The 23,293-nt window shown below is 40.4% G+C and overlaps 3 protein-coding genes and 1 long non-coding RNA gene across 12 annotated transcripts; 1 reads left to right on the forward strand and 3 right to left on the reverse strand.

Annotated features, from left to right (window-relative positions):
- Positions 1–118: 118 nt before the first annotated feature.
- Positions 119–3,820, reverse strand: fth1b (ferritin, heavy polypeptide 1b). Of its 4 annotated transcripts, none has more exons than XM_018682236.2 (5): positions 3,750–3,820; positions 1,825–1,928; positions 1,574–1,720; positions 1,237–1,362; positions 119–463 (listed from the first exon to the last, which is right to left on the reverse strand). In XM_018682236.2, the coding sequence occupies exons 2-5, from the start codon at positions 1,924–1,926 to the stop codon at positions 305–307; spliced, it is 534 nt and encodes a 177-aa protein (XP_018537752.1). In that variant the 5' UTR covers positions 1,927–1,928; positions 3,750–3,820; the 3' UTR covers positions 119–304. The 4 variants fall into 4 exon arrangements, with proteins under 4 accessions (XP_018537752.1, XP_018537744.1, XP_018537737.1 ...); XM_018682228.2 differs by lacking the exon at positions 3,750–3,820 and adding an exon at positions 3,183–3,278; XM_018682221.2 differs by lacking the exon at positions 3,750–3,820 and adding an exon at positions 3,079–3,255.
- A 623-nt stretch (positions 3,821–4,443) lies between these two features.
- On the reverse strand, positions 4,444–13,625 carry LOC108886929 (inner centromere protein). 5 transcript variants are annotated; one of them, XM_051073332.1, is made up of 22 exons: positions 13,421–13,625; positions 12,871–13,014; positions 12,146–12,294; positions 11,909–12,019; positions 11,066–11,790; positions 10,909–10,951; positions 10,636–10,705; positions 10,407–10,533; positions 10,260–10,299; positions 10,050–10,137; positions 9,789–9,929; positions 9,284–9,301; positions 7,610–7,719; positions 7,380–7,500; positions 7,178–7,285; positions 6,912–7,060; positions 6,654–6,774; positions 6,410–6,496; positions 6,051–6,086; positions 5,789–5,851; positions 5,520–5,673; positions 4,444–5,022 (listed from the first exon to the last, which is right to left on the reverse strand). In XM_051073332.1, exons 3-22 carry the CDS (start codon positions 12,283–12,285, stop codon positions 4,847–4,849), a joined length of 2,628 nt encoding a protein of 875 aa, XP_050929289.1. In that variant the 5' UTR covers positions 12,286–12,294; positions 12,871–13,014; positions 13,421–13,625; the 3' UTR covers positions 4,444–4,846. The 5 variants fall into 5 exon arrangements, with proteins under 5 accessions (XP_050929289.1, XP_018537593.1, XP_018537573.1 ...); XM_018682077.2 differs by lacking the exon at positions 12,871–13,014 and having other exon boundaries at positions 6,410–6,493; XM_018682057.2 differs by lacking the exon at positions 12,871–13,014.
- LOC127142875 (uncharacterized) lies at positions 12,218–14,600 on the forward strand. Its single transcript, XR_007813967.1, has 3 exons — positions 12,218–12,364; positions 14,054–14,144; positions 14,472–14,600. It is a non-coding gene; the product is annotated as an uncharacterized LOC127142875 (long non-coding RNA).
- pgghg (protein-glucosylgalactosylhydroxylysine glucosidase) lies at positions 14,549–23,245 on the reverse strand. 2 transcript variants are annotated; one of them, XM_018682115.2, is made up of 14 exons: positions 22,854–23,245; positions 22,441–22,668; positions 22,151–22,361; positions 21,632–22,067; positions 21,423–21,542; positions 20,551–20,682; positions 20,361–20,472; positions 17,278–17,350; positions 17,062–17,198; positions 16,834–16,967; positions 15,922–16,017; positions 15,748–15,845; positions 15,421–15,644; positions 14,549–14,947 (listed from the first exon to the last, which is right to left on the reverse strand). In XM_018682115.2, exons 2-14 carry the CDS (start codon positions 22,568–22,570, stop codon positions 14,871–14,873), a joined length of 1,980 nt encoding a protein of 659 aa, XP_018537631.1. In that variant the 5' UTR covers positions 22,571–22,668; positions 22,854–23,245; the 3' UTR covers positions 14,549–14,870. The 2 variants fall into 2 exon arrangements, with proteins under 2 accessions (XP_018537631.1, XP_018537624.1); XM_018682108.2 differs by having other exon boundaries at positions 22,441–23,245.
- Between the last annotated feature and the right edge of the window lie 48 nt (positions 23,246–23,293).

Consider the following 23,293-nt stretch of genomic DNA (forward strand, 5'->3'; position numbering starts at 1 on the left):
ATATGTCAAATTTCAGCTCAGACGTTAAATTGCAGTTTTTGCCACCATACTTTGGGAATACTAAAACAATCAGTAAAATACATAAGTTCAGTAAGTATGAACACATAAATGGCGTGAATTAAAGGTTTGCTCAGTCTTTATTTCTAGAAAACACGTCTGGGATAGTTTGTAATCTGGAATGTAACGAGAAGCGAGGTCTGCAGTTGTTCAGTTTAGAGAACTATCTATGGCTTTTGCAAACAAAGTACATTTCAGGTATAGAGACATGCAAAAGTGAGCGAGATGAACAGGGTCACAGTGTAGTTTAACTTCCCTCCTCAGCCATGGTGTGTTTGTCAAACAGGTACTCAGCCATGCCACTCTGAGGGGCCCCCATGCGGCGCAGGTTTGAGATCCAGTCGGCGAGCTGTTTGATAGATTTCACCTGCTCGTCCAGAAAATGTGTTTCTATGAAGTCGCACATCTGCAGAAAATAAATGACAAAATGTTGCATCCTATTGGACTGTGAGGTCCTGTAAAAGGTACAGGTACTGTATGTTCTTACACCAAATGTGCACAGCATCCGACTTCAGGCTTCAGCTTTTAGAGTTGTTTGATGTGATTTCTAAGCATTATCACAGGTTTGCAGGTCATTTAAAGGGTGCAATAGATTGGCTTTTAGGCCGTGCTAAACATGATAACATTTTGTGGCTTCAGATCGTCTCTGCCATCGCATTTTAAATGTCAGTACAGCCAATCTCTCAACACAGCTGCAGTCATTAACCTGTACTTTGATTTATTTTGTCTGAGAATGTTATGATCATAAAATAATGACTTTTTCTAAAGCTCAGCAGCTTATTAGTAAGTCCTGGATGAAGAAATATTTATGAGCCATGATTGTATTTACTTGTATATACTTGTTCCATTGTCTGACAATGGCAAAACATGTGAATGAAAACAACTATATAGTGAATTTGGCTATACTGAAACAAAGTATAGGTGATCACAGAGCAGGAGGAGACTAAACTGAGGTTTAATGGGACATCTCCGTCTCACTACCTACAAACACCAAAAACTACTTTTGCTGTGTATGTGTCTAAAAACAAGTGAAATGTGTCATCAAAATTAATTTTAATTAAAATGCTGATAAATACAGGAATTCCAAAGCTGGGTAAAATGGCAGAGGATTGTTTTCGAAAGTGCTGGAATGTGACGCAGCCGGATCCTGTGCACACTGACCCTTAGTAGGCTGCTTACATGAGGATCATTGTGTTCAGTCGCCAGTTTCTGCAGGTCCAGCAGAGATTGGTTTACACTTTTCTCCAGCTGCAGGGCACACTCCAGGGCCTCCACGCTGCTCCCCCACTCATCTCTATCAGGTTTCTAAGATAGACATAAATAATTCACAACAATTCAATACTTGTGATACATTGATTTTACAAAAATAACCACAGATGAATTAAGAATTTCATCCGATTTGAGAAACAACAGTATCACTGAGAGGTTCACCCTCTGTATCTACATTTAACTACCCTTCTGTGAAAAAAATTATATTAAAAAAACATTGTTAAGAGGAAAAAGTATCTGTAAATACCTTGATGTCCTGCAGGAAAATTCTGCCCCCCCTCTTGTTCTGCAGACTCATCAGCTTCTCTGCATGCTCATGCTCCTCTTTGGACTGTGTGCGAAAGAACTTGGCAAAATTCGGCAGGAATTTGTCATCCCTATCAAAGTAGTATGCCTAAACATCAACAAAAAGAAAGACAAGAAAACCTTTTTTTGTCACAAACAGCACTAAGCAGAGAAGATGCACATTGAACAGCTGGGCTTGAAAGCATCTCTTACCATAGAGAGATAGACATAAGAAGCATACAGCTCCAGATTTATCTGTCTGTTAACGGCAGCCTCGCAGTCCTGGTGGAAGTTTTGTCGGATTTGCGAACTCATTTCTGTATGGATTATAACAACAATCAGTTAATGAGCGAACAGATTTCCGTGACTGCTCTGCTCCACAAATATACGACAACTGCTACTATAAGCCCTGAACAGATACTGAACTCAGCTGATGTACTAGATGTTGTGTCATGAACCACCCACATTAAGACAAAGACAAATGCACTTAAAACACAGCTGACACTGGCTGATGATACATCCCCTGCCAACATCACCTGCTACATTGTTCTTCTCCCTAAACATCAGCTTCTGTCATTGAAGCTTCTGTTAAACCAAATCAACAAATGAAGCATCTGTGAATTAACAAATAACTACTATCCACCATTTAAAGGGTTGGTTCATCTAAATTATTTAACATGGCAGTTTTCCCACTCCATGTAGCTCATTTCTGATTTACTTGCACATCTCTCCAAGTATTTGCCCTTGAGATTTCTGCCTTATCTCTGATACAATGACTGGAATTTCAAAATATTTTACATTAAACTCTTTAGTTTACATGCAGCAATTTCTCAGGGTAATCCACCTCACAGTGAACAGTGTGAACTACTATTTTCTGACAAAAACAATTACCCCAATGCAGTGATTTGAATGTACTGAACCTTTTAAGAGTCACCTGCATTCATACTGATTCAGACAAAGTGACCTTCATCTCACTATAAACGACTGAAAACCTGGTAAACTGATACAACATGTGTTTAAATGACACGCTGCTGGTCAGTGACACTGGTCGCCTCGCTAAATAAAAACTTTAACATTTGTCTTCGATCTGCAGCTAATAAACATTTGTACAAAGCTGTGTACAATGAGATAAAGACACAGACTGGTTACCTGCTAATGAAAACAAACGTTACGTCAAGGTGAGCTGTTAACTGACGCTAAGGCTTTCTTGCTAACATGGTAGCTAACTTAAACACAAAACTAACATAGAAAAGTAGCTCTGACAGGCGACCATACTGAGTTTAATGACGAGCCTAACGTGTTATTCTACCACACCGGACAGCTAACATGCGATAATCGCACGTTACGTTACAAAAGATCGTTGCTAAACAGAGTTAGCAACCAAACCTCCATCTTCCCATTCATCCCACAACACGACAGGTGATAATTTATAGGCTAGCTGAGCGTCGAGCTGCTACACAAACACACCTGGTTAATTGTCTATTTGGGTCTCCTCACTTATGTAACTAGCTGTGTCGCAATAGGATATGTACGATGTTTAAATTTCCAGCGACATAAGTTGACCAACAGACCAGTTACTGATACCAAGGTAGCTCCCTACGATATCGATGGTTGCGCCGTCTGTGTTGCCAGATTGGACTAACAAGAAGTTGCAGAGTCTAGAGACCGCACAATCCCCGTGAAAATACGTTTTTCACAAAGTAACTCTGGAAAACGTCACATCTAACGTTAAAAATCTTTACTCATATAAGCAGATATAAATTTTCAAAAGAAACATAAAGTAATGTATGGGCTACAAATTGAGCTCCACTTTTAATCTATATTTGCACATATATTGTAAAATTAAGTGGGCCGAATTCACTATGAGCTATGTACCACTGGATGTGGCGACAACTGTCAATGAATTGCATTTATACTGAAAAAACATTCAAATGTAGTGATTCTCATGGAGGTTCTGCAGGAGCGTCTTTTTTCTACGATTTCTCAGCGTGTTTATGGACGTTTAAATGCGATTATAGTGATAGATAATGATATCAGCGTAAAAATGACTATCATGTATGTCTAGCTTTAGATTTGAGCGAGTCGTTTTTCACTACAAACTGGAGCTATCGGGTGCTAAGCGTTTTAAAGTAGCCTACCTGCTTCTGCTGGTTATGAGCCAATCAACTAACTTCCGGTTGCACCTGTCCCTTTCATCTCACAGTATCTTCCGGCTCATATCTTTCCCCTGCTTCTCTCTTTCAGCTTAAAACGTGGAATATAGTTGAACTTTTCGTAGTTTTTGTTTTTTACCCCAATGGTACAAAAGGTAGCCCAAATAATAACCACCCAAATTATTTTATTCTCGCCCATTTAAGAAAAGTAATTCAATCGGGCGGAAAACCACCCAACCTGGCAACACTGCTAATAGTTAAAGGGGCGGGACGGCACCAATAGCCTATTAAATAGCCATGTGCACAGTGCACTGAAGCACACAGATCAGATCAAATTTTATATAGTAATCATCATATTATGTGACAGTATATTAATTAAAATAAAATGTGTAATTAATTCTTAAAGACTGACCGTTGTTTTATGTTAGTTTGTAGTTGATCAATGGCAGATGCTTTTCCTTCTGAAGCTTTGTGCAGTGGGACAAATAGCACCTACCATGGCTTCACCAACATTAGACCTGAGCAGAGTCAAAGTATGAGAATTTGAGTTGTGCAGGGCAAACATTTTCAGCTGCAGGCCCCTCCTGTTACCGACACACCTCAGCCTACAACAAGATCATATTTTCTTTATGTGTCACCTGCTATCAAACCATTTAAAAGCTGCGACCTGCACAATATGTTGGTGCAATCAACCATTTTAATGCACTGGATAAATCCCAAACATGGGAATCCTATAATTTACAGTCAGTACACACATTAGACAAATCAAAGTTTTTACTGGTCATTTGGCAAAACCTTCAAAAAGTTCAGATCCCACTCTGTTATAATACAAATTCATTTTCAAGTACAAGTGTGAAGCATCAGCTTCATCACATGACACACTCATCACTCAAACCCATGATATTTTACATTCTAAACAATATTCCAAAAATATGGATGCCTAAAACCTTTTACACAAATCTTATATTGAAAAAAAAAAAAATCAAAAACATTCAAAAAACATAACTTTATTTGAAAAAGAAAACTTTAAAATAAGAACTAAACTTTATACAGCAGTGTATATCTGTATCAGTGTACAGACATTACTTGGTTCCAACTGGAGGTGAGTGCCACACAGCAGAGCTGGTGCGTTTAAAATAGCGAGGCTTGCTCTTGTAAAAGATGTTTTCCAGTTTTGGTGGTTCAATTGCTCCGAAGAAAGAATCAAAATCTGGAGGGTTGAAGTACTGCTTCATGATTATCTGCTGCAGGTTCGGACCTGGGAGGGGGAAAAAAATCTAAGTTTTCACTTGAGACTACACAACATGAGAATGAAATCATACACCATACAACATACAAGCCTGTATGTAACATTCACGATCTTAACTGAGATTGGAATAACTCACAATACTATAAGCCCCACCAACCGTAGTTACTTCCTTGTTAGTTACATCCTTGATTTCAGATGTGCTTGGCAAACAAAACATTGAGACAAGCTGAGAGTGTAACTTCCTGACAGACACTAACATTCTGCAGTGGGGAAATACTACACAGTGCACCACCATCTTCCTCTGTTTTACTACAGTCCCACAAACATAGCTTCAACATGTTGAGAAATCCAAAGCTCAACAGGCCTGAGGGACCTAGATGTAATTGTTAAGCTGTGACTGGACAGTCGCTGTTTCGACTTTTAGTGAAGTCAATTTAAACCTGGTCTGTTGAGAAACATATTATAAAACCTGATTAATTAACAGTTTGAGAGACTGATCATCATACCCTCTGCCCAGGATGGGATAGGTTTCCTTGGGGCAGACTCATCATCAGTGGAATCGTCACTGTTTTGGTCCATCCCGTAATCCTCTGGATTTTTGGACAGGACCAGAGGTTTGTTGCCGCCCTTTGGAGTGATGGAGTACGACTGAGGTGATTGCTGCAGGGGAGGATAAAACATACATTATAGAGGCTTTACTCTGACGAGAAATTAATTCTATCATGTTTTATTTTAAGATAGAAACTGATTAAAAATTGCACGTTTAAAAAGTTACCTCAATGTCCACAGTCACGTTGAGGCCACCACCTTTTCCTACAGGTGTACTCATCACAGAGCGCTGAAAAGATTACGGAGAGTGGGTAAGTTTGTTTTCACCACTGCTTAACAAACCAGCAGAGATAATAATTAATAACCATTATAAACATTGCCCAAACCAAGCCTTTTTCTTGCCTTAAATGCACAGCTAACATTTTAAAAATCTTTAATTCTATTGTGTCCATCTGTTTATTCAAGGTTTAAGGTGAAAACTGTCTTACCTCGATATCTACAGTCACATTCAGGTTAGCAGCAGCCTTCATCACACAGGGAAGAGAGGGAGCAAAGAAAGGTTTAGTTATTAAACCATTAATATGATTTCCTCCAGTGATCAAATTAGTTTTTACTACAGCAAAATGCAATGTGTGTTTTCTTCTGGGCATATTGTTGTATTTCATTATTTGGAATATTGGGTTAAACAAGCCATTTAGAAACACGTTCAGGTTTTATTTATGGAATAAATCAAATCAAAATTAACTGTATGACCAGATGAAGCGAGAAAATATTTCTGTGATTTGGCTGAACAGCCCCTTTAAACACAATCTTTATGTCAACTTATTATCTTCCCTCGCTGGTTTACCTGTTTAGCAGCAGCCTCTTTCTGTTTAGCAGCTTCTCTCTCTTTAGCAGCTTTCTCCTCTGCAGCCAACCTCAGCTGCTCCTCCTGCTGGAACAGAAAACACATGAACAGAGCTGAGCAGCTGTCATCAAACTATGTAACTGCCTCAGCTTGTTATGTGTCATCTGATGTATGTGCACTGTGAAATACATTTTATTTTGGATTGCTAAACCATTCAGTTTGGTTCCAAATTTTAATTTCTTACCTGTTTTCTTTTTTCCTCAAGTGCCTTTCTTTTCTCCTCCAGTTCTCTTCTCTCCTTCTCTCTTGCTGCTCTCTCCAGTTCACGCTGCAGAGCGAGAGCTTTTTCTTTTTCCACTCGCTCCCTGGAAATAAAAAAGACATCAAGTCAGTAAAACAATTTTTTTTCTTCCTGTCTTTCTGCAGTGCAGTTTTCAGATTAATACATCTGTACCATGTTCAAAGTAGTTCTTATTGCAGTATTGTCAGAACAATAGACAACCTTTCTGCAGCAGCTTGTCGCTCTCTCTCTCGCTCCTGCTCCCTCTTCAGCTCCAGTGCTTTGCGAGCTTCAGCCATCTTACGAGCTCGCTGCTCCTCCTCCTCAGCCTTCTTCTTGGCCAGTAACTCCTGCTGCCTCTTCTCTTCCTCCTAAGGTTTTAAGAAACACACACAACATGAGAAAAGCCTGACAATGTAAAGATAAGCTAGAGTGTGAACCAAACTAAGTACAGCAACAAATTAATAATATAAAGAGCATTGTCTCACTGCTTGCTGAATCTTCTTCTTCCTCGCCTCTTCTTCCAACCTCTTCTGCTCCAGCTCCTCTTGACGCTTCAGGGCCACTTTCTTCTTGGCCTTCTCCTCTGCCAGTCGCTGCACGAAGAGGCACATTATCAAATATGAGACAAAGGGGCTAAAACTTCTGAGGTGAACATACAGTCTCAACTTCTCAAACTTTGTTGTGTACCTTATCATTTTTCTCATCAATCTGAGCCATTTTTTGAGCAATCTTCCTCTTCTTCTCCTCCTCCCTCTGGTCTTCTTTGACTTTGGCTTCAAACACTCTTCTCAGCCTCTCATCCCTCTTCCTACAACACAAATGTTAAAAGTTATAATATAAAAGCAAAGATTAGTCCAGTAATTAGTCCACTGTGTCCAGTCAGAGTGGATTAACTCTGAAAGACGTTGAGCATTAACCTTTTAAGTTCCTCCTGTTTCCTTTTCTTCTCCTCCTCCATTTTCTTCATCCGTTCCTCCTCTTGCTCCTGTTTCTTTTTGAGTGCTTCCAGCTTGTGACGCTCTTTGGTCTAGAAAGAGAAAACAAGAAGACTATAAGGTAAAAAGAATTTAGGAAACTTATGTTGCCAGGAAAACAATTCATGATAACACAGTGTAATGGGTGGCAAACATCAAAATAATCCAAAGGGGCAGGTGAAGAGCATTAAAGTGGAAAACAATCACCTCCCAGAATAAACACCAAAGCAAAAATCCATCATAACAGACTTTGTGCTATTTCAGTTGTCTTTGAGAGACCAAGCAAGTTTATGTTCATATTACTGAACACCATAGACACATGATATCTGGGATATTTCCTGTCCTCTGACCTGTGATTATTGGTCTCTGAACTTCTATGCTGACACTCTCGACAGAACAAATACAGGGTTCCTACCAGGGGACATAAAACTGATTTGTTTCAGTATCTTATTAATTCAATAGACAACAGTGGAAAACAAACACTTACAATTGCATTATTGTTAAGCAGATAGATTTACGAGATATAACTCACATTCCTGTCAGGACTTCCTCATTGTATGTAAAAACACCTCATAGTTAAATAATAGATGTATTACTGATCATCTGTATTTTGAAAGTCACAGAGCTCAGTTAAGACTACAAAGGCAGGAAAACTAGAGGCACAGCATAACCACAAGAGACGCATTATTGCAGTCATATTGTCTCTTGGTCTGGGAGTCCAATATACGAGGGATGACTGAACAGTTCCTGGGTTAAAGTAAAATAAGATGAGTTAAACAGCTCTGGTTACATACATGCAGACACGCAGTTTAGCTCTTTGAGTGAATGCACAGTTTGAAATGAATAACTTTCATGGTGTTTCTGTTTCAGGCAATTGAAAACCGCAAGACTGCACTGTCCAAATGTGGATCTGATCTCATCCAACACCTGCCCTTTTCACCCCCAGACAACTACCTCTTCCCCAAGTAGAAGAGAGAGCTCAGTTGTTGCCATTTTGACAGTGATGATGACATCATTGCTGTTGTGGAAAACACAAGACCTGTTCTACAAATAACCACAGTACTTCTTAAAGCTCTGGGAATTCAAATTAAACTCAAGATGACATTGCTTCTAGTTAAGATGGATTTTTACTTCAGTTTCTATGTCTGATCAAATTATGTTTCAAAGTCAACAAACAGTGAGGTTACCAAAGCCGTTTAGGGTGGTTTGAAGGGATGTTAGGTCATAAAAGATTGTAAAGTATGAGCATTAGTGACCTGTGGGATCAGAGACACCGTCAACTAACAAGTGCAGTTTGGGATGTTGTTAAAATGCATATCCAGCCCCCTTCACACATGGACCCTGCAAAATTGCAGGGTTCAATTAATGAGACAAGTTTTAGTTGTTTACATGTGGGTCTGTCTCCTGTACATAAAAAGTGTAGCACAGTTTTATTCTACACAACAAAATGGGAATGGAGACAAAATGTCTGAACATTTACATTTAAATGTGGACGTGTGAAAGAGGCTTAAATCTAAAGGTACGTGCTAAATGAAGAGACATTTAAGTTGCACAGTGGGATATTAAACACCATCAATTGCCCACAAACAACACACAGTGCTTCAGTATTACACTTACCACTATACCAATACTCAACTGAGGAGGGGAGAGAAAAAAAATCCATAAGAGGATCATATATTTTGACAGCTCAACAAATCATATTTTTTTAAATCTAAGGTCATGCATTTTATCAAATGCAATAATTTCAAATTTAATTGTAATTAATTGTGACATTTCTCCTTGTTTGTTTGTGCTGTTGCAAACTATAAAACATTCTAAAAACAAACATAAGATCATGGTTTTAGGAATGCACAAAACTGAAATTATAAGATATCTGATAAGCAGTAATTCCCATGCTTATGCAGGGACAACATTACTTACTTAAATTCATAGCAATACCACGTCTGTTTTTGGCCAGTGGAGTTAGGTTAGTAAGTACTTTCTGCTGTGTAATCAACACTTATTATGAGCTCAAATTCAAAACCCTACAACAATATAAACAGAGATGAAGGATACAGTTTTACCATAAACCAGCTCTGGAAAGTTATAACTGTGTTTTTGCTTTGCTAAGTGTTTAACTTACTTTAGGATCAGCCCTCACTGGGGTGGTGTGTTTAATGAAGGACTTGATAACACCTGTGCGGCCGAGTGAATTCGGAGTCATCATTAGCATCTGATTCTTCTGCACAGTGTGGAGGAAAGTTCTCATGTTGGGCCTGATCGCCTGTGTATTAAAAACAAAGGAGAGTAAGTTTTTAGAACTTACTTACTTTACTATGTGGTTACTTCTTACTTCATTCATTCATATACACATTTCCCACTTTGTAACATTAATGCATCTTACACTCTGACTTTTCTTGGGAGGAGAGAACCTCTTTGTTGGACTTTCCTCTACAGTATCCGGTGCTTTACGTTTGGTACTACGCCGTGACCTGGAGATACAGAAAAAACATTCTTAAAGATACAACACCCCCTTCAGGAAATCAAATAATATCCAGCAAGCGCACACGCACACGCACACACACACACACGCACACACACGCACAGCACTCACCTGCGAACTGACTGGGAAGTCCGCTGCTTGTCAGTTACAACTGAAACACAAATACAAACGCGTGACATTTTGGTACAAAACTGTCAGATACATTAACTCAAATTTAATCAAACAAGAGCTAGTTAATAAAATGAAGAGTCCCCATACCTGCTCTCTTGTCTGGAGTGCTGACCTTCTGTTCACTGGTATACAACGATGGGGGCGCCAGTTTGGGAGAGTTTGCAGCCACAGAGCGTGTAACTCGTCCGACAGATGGATGCACCCTCTGCTTAATCTGGGTACACATTTGTTTGATACAAATAATGTAAAACAAAATCATCAACTCATCAATCAATGCAGAATAAAATTAATCTCAGTTTTAATAGGTAAACCATACCTCTGGAGTTTCCTTAGATTCCTCCTCTGCAGCATTATCCTCTGTGTCTGGAGTTACAGCTTCAAACACGCTACAGCAATGAACACATTAATATGGTCAAGACACACTTTAAAATAAAAGAACACTGAATTCATGATGAGTCACATGTAGCTCAGAGTACACAGAAAAATTTATCACCCACTGCTACAAATACCTTTAACATCTGATTGTTCTTTCTCATAGAGGCGACAATGCACTTATTAATGCAAAGAAACATTTTAAGTCATTACTCACTCGTCTTTATCCTCTTCCTCTGCAGTGTTGATGCAAGAATCCTCTGCAATCATAAAAAATATACAGTTATAAACACATGGCTTAATAACAATATTACTTAATTTGCAAATGTTTTGCATTTTATGTACTTATAAACCACATGTGGCTCATTTCTCACCACTAATGTTGCTGCTACATGAAGAGTTGCCCATGCGAACTGCCTTCCTCTTCAGCATCGAGCGACGAGATGCGCGGCGAACAGACTCCTGTGTCATACTGTGTCGCAGACCAGCCAGCGAGTGACGTAGCTTTAGGGAGCACCGCACGGAGCTCCGTCGTGAGCTTTGAGCGGCTCCGGCTATTGCAATCTTAGCAGCTGTGCGGCCAGGAGAGGGCTCTGGCTTTACAACAAGCTCAGCGGACCTGCGGTCTGCTGAGGAGATGCTGACGATGACCTCAGGTGAGGGTATCTTGGGTGGAGACTGGGAAGTGCTGCGTTTGTCAGACTTGACTTCTGCAGTGTTCACCTTCTCAGCAGAGAAGCGGCCAGCTGATGAGAGGCCAACATCAACCTTGGGTGAGGGTGGAGACCCAGTAGTGCTACATGCGTTGTCAGGCTCAACTTCTGCATTGTTCACCGTGTTATTTTTGTCCACCTCTTCTTCCTCTACCAGCTCTGGCTTCCTGTTCTGCACCTCTTCACTTTCACAGCTGCCACGAGGAGAGTGGCTCCCCTCCTCCAACACCTCTGGCTTAGTCTGTTTGTTTTTGCGGGTGGTGCGTTTAGGTTGTGTGGCGGTGCTGGCTTCAGAGGTGGAAGCCTCGGGAATGGATTCTTCAGCAATGAAGTTCAGTGATTTGACAGAAGAGCCACGAAGGTTACTGCGCTTTCCCTTTGAAAACCTGGACAGGAAGGGGAAATTTATTTAGAATTAAAAAGGCACAACATGTTCAAAATTGCTCAGGTTTGGAGAAATTTGAAAATTTAGTCTCTACTACAACTGCAGTAAAAGCAACAAACCTTCGCCTTGTTTGATTTTCTTCCTGACGCCCCACAGATACACGCTTTCTGCGACTATTCTTCTTCTGTGATGGTGTTTTTGGCATTAATTCTGGCTCAGCATTAAAATCCCTGAAACAGAAGAATTTGCTTCATCAGTTAAACCCTAAAAACAACTCTAGAGAAGAACTGCACAAAACAACTGTGGACGGAAACCTTATTATTCAATTGATTTTAAGGGCATTACGTCAAACCTACCTTGAGAACATGCGGTTGGCTTCTTGTTGGATCTCTTCGAGCCAAACCACATGGACATTATCAATGTCACTGATGAATTCTTGCACTTTGCCATCAAACATTTGCATGAGGGAACGTACGGATGACAGTACGGAGTTCATGGTGATGGCCTGGGGTAAAGATTGAGAATTAAAATCAGGACAAGCTGGGACAGGATCTCAGATGGCAAGTAAGAGAAAAGTAAGTTGAAGCATCACCTGAGGAACTTTGGTTGTTTTTCCATTTTGTTTAAGTGTTAACATTTGTTTTGTCTTATTTTAACTTTTCGCTAAGCCTTTTTGAAACCTCCTGTACTTAACCCACTAAACAGCAACCCATATGACCATTGAAATTTTATCTACTATTAAAGCTACACTGCAATATATTAATGAAACATAACTTTGTCTATTTAGTCAATTATACATGCGTATGAAAGGGATCCTGAAGTATAAGGGACACAACTGTGGCTCATCTATAGTAACAGTGTTACAAGGATAACTAACTAGGTTATCATCACTCACACAGTTAACAAACAAACAACAAACAATCAAAATGTCTCTGAAAATAACCGCCGATTCTGGGGAAAATGTTGCCTAAAAACGTCTTAACTCTGCAGACAGCTGTGCAGAACTATAAGTAATACTCTTTGCATAATATCAATAAACATATTTACAGAGTACACTGACAAGTAGTGAGAAACTGCATACTTCCTGCAGTCAGTCCTGCGCATCAGTTGTATGTGTCTCAGTATTTCTGGTTGTCATTTGTTTATTTTTTCAGTCTTGCACCGGCAGATCCATTTTGCAGTGTTTTTGTCTTTGTCTGTATGGTCGGTGCATGCGTAATGTCCTCTGCTTCCGCGGACAGACCGGAGAGGTGGGTAGCCATTTGAAAACATTGAGGTAGACAACAACATAGTTGTCTTTAGCACTGACACATCGTATTAGAATAAAAACTTTAACTGTAGCCCAACATAAACCCGAGCGTTTTATTTCACACACTGAATAAGCTAACTTACGCGTTACCCAGGTAACAAGTTAGCTTAAGTAGCTAACATTAAACACCCAGTTCAACAAGAATGAAACACCAAAAACACCAAACCAAAATAATGTGCTATATTAAGACGGTGACAGTTACTGGGAAACACCATACATTAATTTAAGTAAGTGGAATATTAAGTTTTTAATTTGTCTGCAGTTAAAAGGCTGTCGGTACGATATTAGCTAGCTAACACTAATGTCGTCTTTAAATAACTACCTTTGATGTCCAAGTTTCCGAGAAAGAAATCCAATGGTCGCTGCTCCGTTAATTTTAAAACCAATATTTATCGCATACTGACGTGAAAATAAATGTGCTAAAGTAAAGGAACGTCCACTTCGTTCCACGGCTCATGTGTAAACGTCCTGGACGGTAACAGTACTACCTCCGCTCACCCGCTGAAACCGTTTAACTGGTTCAAAACCTCACCGACCAATCCCGAGGCTCAGTGCACAGAGGGGCTGTTCGATTTGTTTATTAATATTATCCGAGAGGGCGGAGCCTGTCGTTTGGATGAATAGCGAGGAGTGTTGCGGTGTGAGGAAACGTTCGGCACGTGAAAACAAATCGTGCGAACCCAACGGAATGTCTGGGCGGAGTTACGGTGCTGCCAAGATTTAAATCAACCAATTGATGTCTGGCAGGATCTGCTCCTCCCCGCCCACACAACTCAAACACTCTCATGTCTGTCGAGACTTTAACCCCTGTTTTTCTGCAATAATATCACAAAACACTGATAAATATGGTTTTAATAAACCGTAAATCATAAACATGGCTTGGTTTTTTGTTTTTTTGCGAGCGAATTTAAATGCGATGACCTCTTTTTGTCCTTTGTCCCATCCTCTCCTGCAGAACTGTTGCTGCTTCTCTCCAGAAAATCAAAGCTACCAGATGCTTGAAGACATCAATTATACAACAAAGGCCTTAGTGGTCCAGCTCCAAGGTAAGATAAACACCTTTTACCTGTACTGTACGATGGACTTGAGAGCTCAACGCTGAAATGTAAAAAAAAACAAAAAAAAAAAACAATGTAAATAGACGAAGCACGAGCAAATTAGAAAAACAGTTTCACCAATTTAACAACATATGATCAGCATTTGGAAAAAATGCTGCAAAGTGACACAACCAAATACAGAAATGAGCTGCAAAAACCAGAATTTGGTTATGTTTTCACACTTTGCAGTATGTTTTCTAAATGCTGTGCATTATCAGTGTTGTGGATGTTTTCTTAATCTTCTTGTTCTTTATCTGTTCACATGTGTTTTCTCAGTGCCACAGTTGTATTGTTTACATTCCTGTGACAAAGCCACAGAGGATGAGGACGAAGGAGGAGAATCAAGGTTTGCACCGAGAGTAAAGAGATTTATTTGAATTCCATTTACAATACAGTATAATTGATTTACAGTTTTGTAACATGGTATATTACAGAACTAAGTATCTTTTTGTAATATGTAAATAAATCACAAGAAATGATCGTAGACCATTGTTTTGTAAATTTGAATCTAGCCAAACTGTCACAAATCATGTTGCTCTTTTTAACTGAATTCCATACATTTTGTCAATGGTCAGGTCAGTGTCAGCATACAACATAACAGCAGCGAAGATATGAAATAACTTGCTCAACATATCATGAGTAAATTGAATTATAAGGAGGGTCATGGATCCTGTTTCAGATGGGCCAGCAGGAAGACGTCGGAGTCAGTTTACAAACACACCCCGGCCCTCGAGGAAAAGTTACTGGGTGCCCTGAAAATATAGATATAGATGAGTAAATTCATAATCATCCTTATGTCTTCTTTATAACAAAGCTGCCATCAAGACTTGGTGCAACATTTGGACTGTTGATCAGACAAAACAAAACAAATGAAAGTGATGTGGTAAAACACAACTTTACAAGGAACAAGCTCAGTATAAACTGAGTTGAGACAGGGTCGCTCTTCATACTCCTCATATTCCTTATACTCAGCAGTTGTTCACTTTGCCTGGTTGCTTAATTCAGCCTTGATTGCACCTTTTCTTATGTCACTAATGCTCTTGCTATGACCTCATGTACTACTGTTGTCATTTCATCACTGTTTTGCCCTTGGGCTGTAGTTCAGGAGATGAATGTTGTTTTAAATTATTAATGTACAAACCTTCATATTTATTGCAAGAATAAACATTTTTCTAAGAACCTGAAATAAGCTGCTGTCGTCGTACATCCTGGCTCTATGTGTTACCTGGTATGAGAGGGATTTTAGTTCCTGATGTTTTCAGGACAACCTGTAGATCACAGGGCTTAATGTTTCCATCTGTTCTTCCCTGTTCCCTCAGTATGATACAGACTTCATCTTTCCTCAGCAGCCAGTCCATCTGACTGCCCAGATAATTCACACCACGGATGCAGAGCTCAGAAATGTTGTTGGGAAGAAGCGGGGAAAAGGCCAGGCATTCCTTCTCCACTCTATACAAAACACAGGGTGGCAAACTTTGTATCACTGTGTGCATGTTGTGTACAGACTGATGTGTGTTTTTACTGTGTGTGCATGGGAAGATTTATGACTGACCTGAAGCCAGTGTAACCAAACAGCACAGCTTGCAGGAATCCTCCCATACCCGTGAGAAAGTTGACTGCACCAGAGCCATCTGATGATTCACTCCACACCTGTGAGAACAGGTAGTCAGGACTCAGTAAAGAGACGTGTATTAGTGTGATGTGGGTGTGAGAGTTGGAGGGATACCTGGAACGGGCCCTGGATGTTGCTGAAGCACTTCTCGAGTAAACGCTGAGCTCTCTCAGCCTCCCCCAGCTCCAGCCAGCCAATGGCAAACATACCCTGACAGTGGAAAGATGTGAGGGAGAGAAGTTACCGCAACAACAGGCTTTTTCCTCAGTGCAAAGTGACACTGCAAAACATAGCTGATTACATTCACCACAAGTAATAAGTCACCAACTTTTGATAGAGGACAGTGAACAAGTACATTTACTCAAGAACTATACTTGAGTACAATTTTGAAGCATTTTAAGTTACTTCATACTTCATACTACGCATAATTTCATGGTTTTACTACATTTATCTGTAGTTTATGTATTAGTTATTTATCAGCTGGAGATACTTTACAAATTTGATTCAACACACAAATTCAGAGATGAACTTATAAAATAAAATGCAGCCTCCCTCCACCAGCTACATCTCTAAAATCAGTGATAATAATCAGATATTATACCATTTAACACTGATGCGAAGCATTCTGCTGTGAAACAGGTGTGTTTTCTTTTTGACTCTCTGAAGCAACACGAGTATGTAACTATGAAACTGTGGCCTCTGGTGTCAGTTATGGTAATGGTTACTGCTAAATCATAGTAGAAATGACTAATAAAGTCAATTAACTAACTGGGTATCAGTTACAGGGCAATATATAGCTAGTTTGCCTCTATAAGCTACTGTATAGAAGAGTGCTGAATTGTGCAAGGGTGTGTCTTATTGAACTTTTAATTTGAAAGAGGAAGAAACATGTCATTCCTTCTTTCAAATGTCACATAACATAATTTTAAGTACATTTTCTTACTATTTCTTACTCTCTCAAACATTCAACTAGAATTAACAACAGCTTCAGTTTTGTGCCCACCATTAAAACAAACTGTGTCTTACCCACGTCATTGCCGGACCATGAGGGTCTGTTACAGGCTCGTATGCCTCTAGATCATTCCTTCTGATCTCTGGAGTCATTGACAATCCAAGAGGATAACCCAGCATCACTGTGTCTGCCTGCTTCACTGGATGACCTGTAAGAGGTTAGAAAATAGTCTAACGTCATGTCATGAGCGCTTTATTTTTCAAATGTGGGTCAAAGTCAGAAAGACAGGTACAAAAATTAACCTTTAATATAGCCGTCATACTCAGGATGATACTGGGATTCCTGGTCAAAAGGTATCTTGAGGTGTTCGGCCACTTCCTGCCATTCCTTCTGCACAGGATGTTGGAGGAGATTGGCCAACTCTACAGCAAACTGAAGACTGACAGATGAAAGATGTTTTGTATTATTGTTATTCACATGATTATATGCACTACAGGGAAATATTCAAATACTAGTACCTGAATTTGGCCACTGTGTTTGTGTACACTGAGTTGTTGACATTGTAATAATACTCATCGGGTGGCATGACACCTGAGTGGCACAGAGGAGAAATGCTTCTTTATATTTTAATTTTAAAAACAAGTCAATAAAGAAAAATAGACATAAAAACAAAGCAAATTAAAGCTGCGAGCAGCGTTGAACGGGCCCTCGCACCCGGCGCCCGTCGGGGGAGCGGCGACCGCGGGACCCCGGCAACCGCGGGGTCAACGCAGGTCGCAGGGCACACGCTGGCGTAACAGTTCACACTTCCGAGATGTAAAAATTTAAAATAAAAGCTTTTACGCTAATTATTTTCTGTGATAATATTTTTCAGAGCTCATCATCTGTGACAGCTTTTGGCTCTCCTGACTGTAACCTCTCTGTGGCAGCTTCTCACAGACTCAATCAACTCCTCTTCCCCTCCCCCCTCAAACACAAACACAAACACAAACACACACACACACACAGATACCCCCTCCCAAAAGGAGATAAAACTCAGTTTTAACTTGAGTTTACAAGCTTTGAGCTTTGAGCAAAAGCATTTTTTTGCAAGTTCTGTTATTGGGTGCATATATAAATCATTTATGCTTAAACAAGGGTTATAATGAAGTTATTTGAACAGTGAATATCTCATCTGCCTAAAGTCAGGGCGAAGCCACTAACCAGCTGTAGGGATGGGTATCATTAGGATTTTATCTTTATCCATACAGACCCCTATCAGTCCAGCTCAGACTGTTACTGGTTTAAGAGAGTGAAGTTTATAGCAATTTGCAAAATTTGGAGATTAGTGACAAACTAACCAGTTAGACTACATACAGACAAGCTTTCATTTTAGCTGTTAGTAACAGTTTGCCATGAGCTTAACCAGCGTGCTGTGCTTCGTGTTAAACATGTCATGAGACTGTGGACAACGCTGAAAATATTACTTTACTAACTACTGGCCGAACAGGCGCTTTTACAAAGAAAAGGTAAAGGCCAGCAGCTTTTACTTTTCAATGCACTTGTCGTCAACTTGAGTGGCTTATATTCAGCTGGTTCACCTCGACGCCGGTGGATGTAGACGTGCACTTTTCCTGTCGCCGTACACTGTGTAACATGAAAATATCAGCCGACCCCTTGTGAAATTTCCTAACTGATCAAAACCAAACTGTAAAGACTTTGGTCAAGGGGAGACATATGGTAAGATTACATGAATTCAAAATAACCTACAATTCCTTCAAATTAATTTGAAGCCAGTTTAATTTTTTGAGCCAGCTTTGACATCTGCAGATATGAGTTTCTGAAGAGGGGCCTGCTGAGGTTAGATGTGCTGAATAATATCCATTTTCATATCAGAAAAAACACTGCATTAAACATTGTCTTAGCTCACTGAGCTGAGGTCAACAGGTAATATAACCAACCTGTGAGGTGGCTCACCACCGTAAGATAAACACATAAATGATCCCTGATAGAACCGATAATTAAAGGCACATCAGTGACAGGGAATGCTATTAAAACTAAACTATAAACTGGTGACATTAACTGCAAAAGAAGATTTTTATTGATACATTTCAGGTAGAATTTAGTTTTCAATAAGGAAAATGCTGTAAGAAACCTGAATTTGTTGCAACAAATTTAAAATAAAAGCTTTTATGCTAATTATTTTCTGTGATAATATTTTTCAGAGCTCATCATCTGTGACAGCTCATGGCTCTCTTGACTGTAACCTCCCTGTGGCAGCTTCTCACAGACTCAATCAACTCCTCTTCCCCTCCCCCCTCAAACACACACACACAGACACACACACACAGAGACCCCCTTCCAAAAACCCATCAAAGAGTAATACAATGGCTCCATCTGTAGGATAAAGTAGAGAGTCGCAACAGGAAGTTACCCCAAAATCTGAGGTTTCAAACAGGAAGTTGGGTTTCCGAACTTTGACGGGCCAGAACCGGCACACGCTTCGACCCAAACTCACAATTTTCGGAGGACTTCTTCCAAAAATTGTCAAGGAGGGGCTGACAACATTTGAAGTGAATCTGGTCACCCGTCTAGAAACTGGACATCACACTATAAAATATGTCATTTCCTGCTATAAATAGGTGGCGCTACAACAATTGTATGAATATTGACATATGGATGTGTGCAGATAGGTACCATTAACAATCCTGTAAAGTTTGATGCAGTTTGGACAAAGTATGGCCGAAATATAGCAAAAATAAAGCAACTTCCTGTTTCGTGGCGAGTAATCGAACTTTGAGGGGCCATAACTTCCACGCCCTTCAACAAAAACTCAAAATCTGCCGCAATTTAACATCGTCTATGTCTTAAGAACATACTATTAAGTTTTGAAGTCAATGGGATAATGCGTCTAGGACTAGTTCGCGTTCAAGCGACCCCTGGAAATGGCCAAAAACACACAATTTTTTCACCTTCCGGTCAAAATAAAAATACTTTCTGTTGGGTTTAGAATATGGCTCCAAGAGACTTTTTGGTGCGTCATGGGATGTTACATATGTGTGCAGATTTTCAGATTTTTAGGCGCAACGGGCTTGAGGGGCTGTTCCGTTTAAAAATGTAGGTGGCGCTACCGAGGGCATTTTACCACGCCCATGCTCAAGACCCCTAAATTATTAAATTTTTCGCCGTGCCTGACGCGTCTGCAAATTTTGGTAAGTTTTCACGCATGTTAAGGCCCTCAAAAAGCCGATCTAAGAGGCGGAAAAAGAAGAAAAAAAATAATAATAATAATAATAATAATAATAATAATAATAAACAGACCGAAAACAAGAGGGTCCTTGCAACTCGTTGCATGGCCCCGTTGGGCCCACGCAACTCGTTGCTCGGGCCCTAAATATCTGACATTAATGTAGCAATATTCAAAAAATAAAATAATGAAGTGGATTAAAAAAACAAAACAAAACAAAAAAAAAATTCAGTAACACCGGACAGATCATATGTTTTTGTGCTGGTAAATAAGTCAGATGTCTTTAGTTTTGCTTTTATTAAAGAATTAGCCTGATAACCGTGTAAAGCTAAATAAATTCAGTATCATTACTGTCTTTCTAATAATGGTCTATACCCAGGAGGTGATATTTCTGGTCCTCAGGGTTCCATGTTGCTCTAGAAACCCAGTAATCAGCCACACCATATATCACCTCGCTGCCCCGTCCCTCTCTGAATACGGACAGATCCTGAAACAAAGAGCTCAGTTAATGACATCACACAGGGTGAAAACAATATGATGGTGAACAGGGATAAAGGAGGGATACCTCACTGAGGTAGAGATAGTGTTGGAAGGCCAGAGTGACGTCTCCGTTGATGTGGATCTCTTGTTGTCCGTAAATGTCCTCTGGACACACCTCCCTCCCTGACACAGCACTCTCCCATGGGAACTTCAGTCCCTGCAAAGATAGAATCTTTTCTTTAGAAGACTCAGACACAGTTTTATTGTTGTTTGTAAAATGTAGGTCCACACACACACACACACACACACACACACACACACACACACACATAAAGGCTTAACAGTCTGAGTATGAAACTAGAACAGTGACATTAAAATATTGACACTCAAGATAAAATTTGGCATTGAAAACAACCTGAATTGAAAGAGAAAACACTGGCACTGAAATATTCATACTGGACAAAGTTGTATTGGCACTGAAACAAGTTTAACTGAAAAATCAAACACAGGCATCAAAAGAAAGACAGTTTTACAATCTTATGGGTTTTTTTTCAATGTTTTTTTTTTTTTTTTTTTTTTTTTTTTTTTTTTTTTTTTTGTAATTTGACCCAAAACAAAATATCAAATACTTCTCTGTAGATCACATGTTTCTTACCCCTTCCCTTCACACCAAAACTGAAAACCACTGATATCAAAAAAAATTGTAGTTAGAGAAGAAAAAATCTGCAGATCTTCACTGAGAATTAAGATTGTAAAACAGATGCCTGTGTTTTATTTTTCAGTGCCAATACAACTTTTTCCAGTACAAATATTTCAATGCCAATGTTCCCTTTTTCAGTTCAGGTCTTGTTTTCGATGCCATGTCACTGTCCTAACTCTATATCTGAGCCTTAAAATGTACTGACATTGATATGTCCACCATCTAACATCAAATAAAAATGCTTTTGTTCATTATACCTTGTATCCTTGCTTCTGGGCGTTGTCTTTTGCTCCGTCTATAGTCCCCACCCTGTACTCCAGCACAGCTCGAGCTAACTTGGGATAGAAAAGGGCGATCCCAGGATACATCCAGATGTCCTGTCACAGGAAGGTAAAGTCACTGTGTGAAATATTAATCATACAACAAAAAAGGCAGACATGTAGGCATTTACCGCCACCAGCCTTACCTGGTCCCAGAAAACATGGCCCCAGTAGTCCTGACCATCCCCTCCATTAGACAGCCCACCTGGACTTACTCCACCAAAAGAGCTGGAGGTGTCATGTATGGAGGGGAAGGCGCTGAGGAGGTAGAACATGCAGCCGATCAGAGCCTTGCAGAGGCTCTCCGACCCGGCCACCTCCACCTTGCTCTGCAGCCACAGCTCTTTCCAGGCCTTCTCGTGAGATGGACGCAGGTTACCGGTTGCCATCAAGTTCAGGCCCTCGTCGAAACTGGCCTCAGCGGAATCTGAGCTGTTGGCCACGATCAGGATGAAGCCCCAGCGAGCCTGGCTCTGCTCTGGGAGCAGCGTCAGGGTCGAGGGTACAGGGGTCCAGATGAGGTGAACTGTGGGGCAGGAGCCGCCGGGGTACTCAGCTGTATTCGTCTGTCCTTGGATGTGCCTGAGGGAGTGGGGGAAGTTAAATGATGTGTAAGACCACACTCTTACCATACAGCAAAAATGACGTGTTTTTGTTGACCGTACCTGCCTCCTTTGTAATCAGGACGAGACTCAAAAACAATGTCTTTACTCTGAGGCGTGAATGAAGTGACCAGTTTTACAGAAATGGGGTCCTTTGATGCCACCTGCCGCACCAACAAAACCTCCATCACCATCAGGTTGGGGTAGTATCGATGTGAATACAAAGACTGGGAGGCAGTTACTCCGGCTGAGCTCAGAGTGTGTGTAAAAACACCTGGACAGGAAGATGAAATCAGATCAGCAACAGAGCAGGTTTCGGCCTCCGAAAGGCAGGTGCACTGTGGGGAGATTACCTGTGTGCGTGTCCAGACTGTAGCTGTGTTGGGCAGGTTCCTCTAACTCAACTTTAACAGCCAGAGGACAGGGGACATCTGCTCGGTGACAGCGCCCACCCTCCCCGTTGTACACGCCGCCCATGTGCATGATGCCGTTGTACACCCTCCAGCCCAGGAGCCCGTTGGCCAGCGGGGGGAGGAAGCGGAGGTCACTGGGCAGAGTGTCGGTGGAGAAGATGTACAGGTCTGAATCACAGGACATGACGAGGGGGAGGGAGGGTGGGGGGTGATTGAACGATTATCTTACTCACTGTCTGGTGTAAAAACTGACGGCAGTCTTTTATTTGAACTAATATACTCCTTTACTCTTATTATGAACAGTTACACGCTATATTTTTGCAACATTTTACATCATAACTTGAATTTTTTACTGTGGAACGACGCACACACTCTTCACAGGCTCCTGAGAGGAAAGTCTATTTGTAGTTCATGTACTTTGACACTTCTGTGTTAGAAAACATGGTCAAATATCATCTGAAGACGCTGTGCAGATCGCTGTAGTGAATGAAAAACGAGCCACTCACTGAGCAGAAACACAAGAAAAAAAATCAGAAAAACTCAGGGATTGGAGCAAAATCTTTTCCTTATTAATTTAGCACTGAACTGTTGGAGGCCTGCATAAACATCCAGCATAGCACTACAGAGGGAATGTTTCACTCTCACGTGAACAGGAAGAAGCATCTGTTTCTGCAACAAAGAGAAATGCTGGAACAACCAAAGTGAAAAGAAAAAAAAACCTGCAGAGGTTCCCAAACCGCTTTCTCTTTACAGTTTTAGCCTACGAAACAGCAACTTATGTTCTCTGCTTCGT

Source organism: Lates calcarifer, linkage group LG10 (assembly GCF_001640805.2).
Source record: "Lates calcarifer isolate ASB-BC8 linkage group LG10, TLL_Latcal_v3, whole genome shotgun sequence".
Classification (NCBI taxonomy): domain Eukaryota; kingdom Metazoa; phylum Chordata; class Actinopteri; family Centropomidae; genus Lates; species Lates calcarifer.